This window comes from Wyeomyia smithii, chromosome 3 (assembly GCF_029784165.1).
Source record: "Wyeomyia smithii strain HCP4-BCI-WySm-NY-G18 chromosome 3, ASM2978416v1, whole genome shotgun sequence".
NCBI classification, from domain to species: Eukaryota; Metazoa; Arthropoda; class Insecta; order Diptera; family Culicidae; genus Wyeomyia; species Wyeomyia smithii.
The window spans coordinates 146,097,003-146,102,777 of record NC_073696.1 but is presented as its reverse complement, the minus strand read 5'-3'; the positions used below and the strand labels follow the sequence as shown (position 1 = coordinate 146,102,777).

General features: G+C 42.5%; 1 protein-coding gene across 1 annotated transcript; it reads left to right on the top strand.

The window, feature by feature from the left end:
- The first annotated feature begins 342 nt into the window (after positions 1–342).
- On the top strand, positions 343–1,119 carry LOC129728656 (uncharacterized). The gene has a single exon (XM_055687109.1). The coding sequence runs from the start codon at positions 343–345 to the stop codon at positions 1,117–1,119; it is 777 nt and encodes a 258-aa protein (XP_055543084.1).
- The last annotated feature ends 4,656 nt before the right edge of the window (positions 1,120–5,775 follow it).

Genomic DNA, 5,775 nt, shown 5'->3' with positions numbered 1-5,775 from the left:
AGAGGAAACTTAACCTAATGCCTCTTAAGCTTGAGGAAAGTTCTATCCAGTTTAGCGAAAGGGGGTGAATTTTTAGGATTAACTCTAGATGCGAAACTTGACTGGAACGCCCATCTCGATATTGCAGTAAGCAAAGCGGTCAGTGCGTTCTGGTTATGTTCAAAAACGGTTGGTAGGAAATGGGCCCTAAGACCAAAAATGGTCAGATGGATCTACACATCCATCATACTACCGAAAATAACATACGCTTCTTTAGTGTGGTGGCCTAAAACAAAAGAGGCTACTGCAAGAACAAAGCTAGCAAAGCTTCAGAGACTGGCCTGTATTGCCATAACTGGAGCAATGCGCAGCACTCCATCGAAAGCGCTGCATGCAATTCTTCACCTGCTGCCTCTGCATGAATTTGTGCAGTTAGAAGCGGAAAGGAGCGCCTTGCGGCTCAAACGTCTTAAAGAGATCTTACCTGGTGATCTGGTTGGTCATCTGAGTATTTTGCAACACTTCAAAAGAGGGCCTTTGTTGAGTATGTGCGGAGACTGGATGAAACCTTTGGACAACTACGACATTCCCTACAAGGTGCGTGAAACATCGCGCTCCGACTGGGAGTGCGGAGTTAATATGGTCCGTCAGGGGTCAACGATATTCTTCACGGACGGCTCAAAAATCGGTTCGAAAACTGGAGCGGCAATCTTCGGTCCTGGTGTACAGATATCAGTGGCAATGTGCAACTGGCCTACTGTATTCCAAGCGGAGATTTACGCTATAATCGAATGTGTCAACGTTTGTCTGAAGAGAAACTACAAACATGCGAATATTCTCATTTTCTCTGATAGTCAAGCGGCACTAAAGGCTCTTTGTGCTCACAAGTGTACGTCAAAAATAGTGTGGGAGTGCGTTCTCTCACTGCGGAGGCTGTGTCGTATGAACTCTGTCAATTTGTACTGGGTTCCCGGGCACAGCGGCATAGATGGCAATGAAAAAGCAGACGAACTGGCCAAACAGGGCTCCAACTCGCAATTTGTTGGTCCGGAACCCTTTTGCGGTATCTCAAATTGCACTATAAAAATGGAACTTAAATACTGGGAAGAGCAATGGGTGACAGCCAGTCGAAAAGGGTAATTACGCCAAACGGGAAAATTACTAAAAAGCTCCTAGAGCTCAACAAGTGGGCTCTTTCTACCTACACAGGACTAATAACTAGGCACTGCCTGAGTAAGTATCATTAAAAGAACATTGGTCGAGTTCAGGATGTCACTTGTCGCTTCTGTAATATGGAAAGCGAAGCCTCGGAACATCTACTATGCAGCTGCGGTGCATTATACATGAGCAGAATCAAATTTCTTAGCAAGGGCTGCTTGCAACCGGGTGAGATCTGGTCTGCCAATCCTGGTAAAGTAGTTGGCTTTATTAAGCACATTCTACCTGACTGGGAGCGCGCCGAGGCAACCGGCCATTTACTCGATCAATAGTGGGTGTCTGGTTTTCTACATGGTACGTATAGTAATGGGGATATACTACAATAGTTCTAAATAATGGACGCAGTAGTCTAGTTCCACTACAAAAAAAGAACGTTTACTCTATTTCAGCTATTTTAGGGCAAATCAACTAAAAAGTATAGGTACCAGAATTGTTGGTACTAGAATCAATAAGTGATAGATGGAAAATATAAGCAGAAATATGGTTGCCATATCTCCATTTTTATTGACAGCATGCTTAGAGTGAAGTTCCAGAAATTTGGGTTGCATTGGGATGGCAGAATCGATGAATTTCAGTAAAGAATCGGTGTTACATGAGCGATAACATGAATTTTCAGGTAGGATGCTTCAGTAACTGGCTGGTGATTAGTCAATGGATCAGTGACGATTAGGAGACGCGGCTCACGAATCGTCGGTTTAATCTGATTGGAAAATGCACCTTGCGTAAAGCGATCAGCAATCGGCCCGCTGTCGTAACGGACGAGATGAAATAGCAAACACTTCACCGGAATATTCAATACTAAGGCATGAAACATGCTGAACGCCAACGCGACCGATCGGGTGAGATTCTTGCCGTAGGTTAATGAACAACTCTACTCACGGCTGTTTATTAACCTTCGGCAAGAATCTCGCCCGATCGCTCACGTTGACGTTCAGCTTGTTTTAGGCCTAACAGAAAGCCAACCCGGTGGCATCACCGACGTTTACGTTCAACATGAGTGAAGCCAGCATTAGCTGGATCACTGGATCAGTTTTACATGTAATTTGACAGCTGATTCATCGAAACACGAGAAAAAGCAGTGTTCATACGTGCATACAGTATCGGTGTTCAGTGGCAGTGTGCTTTTGTATTGTTTTCGGGTGATGTATTTATTGCACGAAACGTCGAGTGCTTTGCTTGATGAAACAAAAAAACAAGAAGGTTGTATGCAAAGCCACGACCGCAAGGTTGAAGTAGAATACTTTTACAAGAATAATAACACGGCTGCTTGCGTGTCAGTCATTTTATTTAGTTAATAAACGTTGACCGTTCATTGGCAGTATTGTAATTTCTTTTTGTTTGATATTTTGAATGAAGTTCATTGAATATTTTTAAATTGTGTGCAAATGAGAAGTTTAAGTGCTGCCGAATTGTAATATGCACATTTAATACAACATCATTAAACGGGAACGGAACAAAGGCTACGGTGATGCAAAACGCGAATGCCGGCGCTATGCGATTCGCCTTACCGTGGTGAAATGTACAGCTCTTTTTAAGGCGAAGTAGAGCTATACATTTTAACAGATTTCGTCTTGCCGAATCGCATCGCGCCGTTATTTGCGTTCTGCATGACCGTAGCCAAACACTAAGCGACGCAAACACGTAATAATAGTCAGAGTATGCATGAAGATGAAGATAATTAACTTTGGATTATAGCGCAAAACGAGAAAATATTAACTCTGCAAATATTCATTTGTGTTCTTCAAATTTCTTTTGTTCAATTTAATATCCGACGAAATGTCTGTTTATTATCTGATGAAGCTCTTATATAGGCCAAATGATGCATTCCCAATTCACTAAGTCCATAACTCTGCCAACCGTGCTTGGGAATGCGACCAATCAGAGGTCAACATTTGCGTTTTGACAAGGCTCAAGAATTTTCAATAGTACAATAGTTCGAATAATAAAATTGCAATTTTATGCATTTGGTTGGAATCTTAGAAGATTTTCTAATCGATTACTGCAAAAACGAAGGAAATCCGTCGAAAACTAACCGATTTATTAGCATTTGAAATTTTTCTCACTTTTTTCAGTTTTAGATTTTCATTTCACATCCCTATGTAGCCGAACTTCCTGAGAGAAGTGTTCTACTTCAAAATTAAATCTTCATTAATTCATTTGTTGTCCTTATGAAGGACAATTGTTCAATTTATCATAGGATGTAGTGTTTATCTTACATCTCTGTGTTACCTTGATAGTGAGGACTAAGGCGCACGGTCAACACAATAAGAAAGGTGTTTTCACATTGAAAACTAGACACGGCTTTACTGGAGGAAGTGTTGGCAAATGCATCTACCGCTAATACCACCGCTATCATACGAAAGCGCGTCGTTTCATGTGGGGAATATCAACAACGAAAACTGACGCGCGTTTAAGCATAACCCAAACTGTTTCGCCGTGCTGCTCCCATTTACTTCCACATCGGCCTCAGGGAAGTACCGGCTGTATCTGTATCTGAGGCTGTCACTATACTGCTATTGGTACCAAAAGCTATTAACTCTTCAAATAAGTGTTTTATTTGTTCTCAAAAGAACAATTGTTCAATTCAAAATCGGATTTACGCAATCGCATCTCTGTAATATTACCGACAATAATATTCTTCTAAACAAAATGATACAACTTTCCCATTAGTCCTCTGCCATAATAGACGCGAAAAGCGACGCGAACCGATTCGCTTGGCTGTAGGTTAATGTACAGCCATCAGTGGAGCTGTACATTAACCTACGGCCGAGCGAATCGGTTCGCGCCGCTTTTCGCGTCTACTATGGCAGAGGCCTTAGAGAAAGTTGCTGGCTGATGTATTCACTTCATGAAGCCTGCTGCTGATACTTCCCGCTACCACACTGAAACAGCATTTTAGTGAAGGGAGTCTCGTTGCATCAGCTGACCCTGCTACTATCGATGCTGATATACCCGCTGCAACAGCTACGCTATGCACAGTTGCCACAGTTGTGGCCGCTATACGCTGGCCCAACTGCTGAGCAACTGCTATGCTTATCCGCAACCATGCCACAGTTGTGGCCGCTATCCTCTATCGATGGTACCCACTGCACTGCTCCCGCTGCTGCTAAGGGAGGACTGCTGTCGTCGCTGTTCAGAACTATTATGAGCGGCTTCCATTTTTTTTTTTTGGATTCAATACTCTTTATTTTTCTTACGGTATTTTCATTATACATTTGTTTTTTTAAACATTGTGAGAGATTCAATTTTATCAACTTTTCAACTCTGATGTTTTTAATGTACTATAAGTGTTACTACTTTTTCCTTTTCTACGTACATGATTTACATTTTAATGCTCGGCATTAGAGTTTTAATTTTTAAATAAATATACCTAGCAACTTATAAATAAAGCTCACGAATGAGCACCGCACTAGAGTTAAGTGCATTGTTTTTAGTGTTTTCAGCGTGTGCAGAGATTATGTTTTCGGTCATATCGATACCAGCTATTTGGTGCACTTCTGATGTTCGGGTTCCGAAGGGCACGTTCAAGATCATTTTCAGGAACTTGTTCTGGATCCGTTGAATCTTTTGCAGGTGGGTTCTCGCGCAGGTTCTCCAGATCGACGAGGCGTATAGAAGCATCGGCAGAATGACCTGTTTGTATACCGTCAATTTATTCACGACGGATAATTTCGATTTTCGGTTGATTAGCGGGTACAACTTCTTCATTAGCACTAAGCTTTTTGTTACTGTTTGTTCAATGTGGGGGCGATAAAGTAGCTTATGATCATAGGTCAAACCAAGGCAGCGAACATTTGACGAACAGGGAATATCCACATTGTTCAACCGAATCTTTGTTGTCGGCACCAAACGTTGACTATTCCGATGTGGAAAGACTATGGTCTGAGTTTTTGCTGCATTCACACAAATTTTCCATGAGGTGAGGTAATTCACAAAGACGTTAAGCCCAGTTTGCAGCTTTTTAACTATTTGGTTGATCTGTCTGCCCTCGTACATAATGGCGGTATCATCAGCAAACAGCGACAGGATGCCTCCATTGGGTAGTTCAGGAATATCTGATGTGAATAAGTTGTACAGAACAGGACCAAGGATGCTGCCCTGTGGAACACCAGCTCCTACGTCGTATGGGTCAGACAGGCCACCCAGCACACAGACCTGAGATTTGCGCAGCGTAAGATAGTTTTGCACAATCTTCACTAGATAAACGGGATAGTTGTAGCGCTGTAGCTTGTAGATAAGCCCGTCGTGCCACACGTTGTCGAATGCTTTTTCTATGTCCAGGCAGGCCATGGCAGTTGTTTTAGATAGCTCCTTGTTCCGATTGATGAGTTTTGTTACTCTCTGCAGTTGATATGTTGTTGAATGGCCTCTGCGAAAACCGAACTGTTCGTCCAGGAATATGTTGTTCACTTCTGCGTGGCACAGAATACGGCTGTAGATGCATCGTTCGAATACCTTGCTGAGGGCAGAAAGCAGACTGATGGGACGGTAGCTTTTGGGGCATGTGGGATCCTTTCCTGGTTTCAAAATGGGAATCACTTTCGCCAGTTTCCACTTTGTTGGAAAGTACGCCAATTC

What these genes read in the sequence shown, in the direction of transcription:
- LOC129728656 (XM_055687109.1), top strand. Translation starts at nt 343, where the DNA reads ATGCGCAGCACTCCATCGAAAGCGCTGCATGCAATTCTTCACCTGCTG.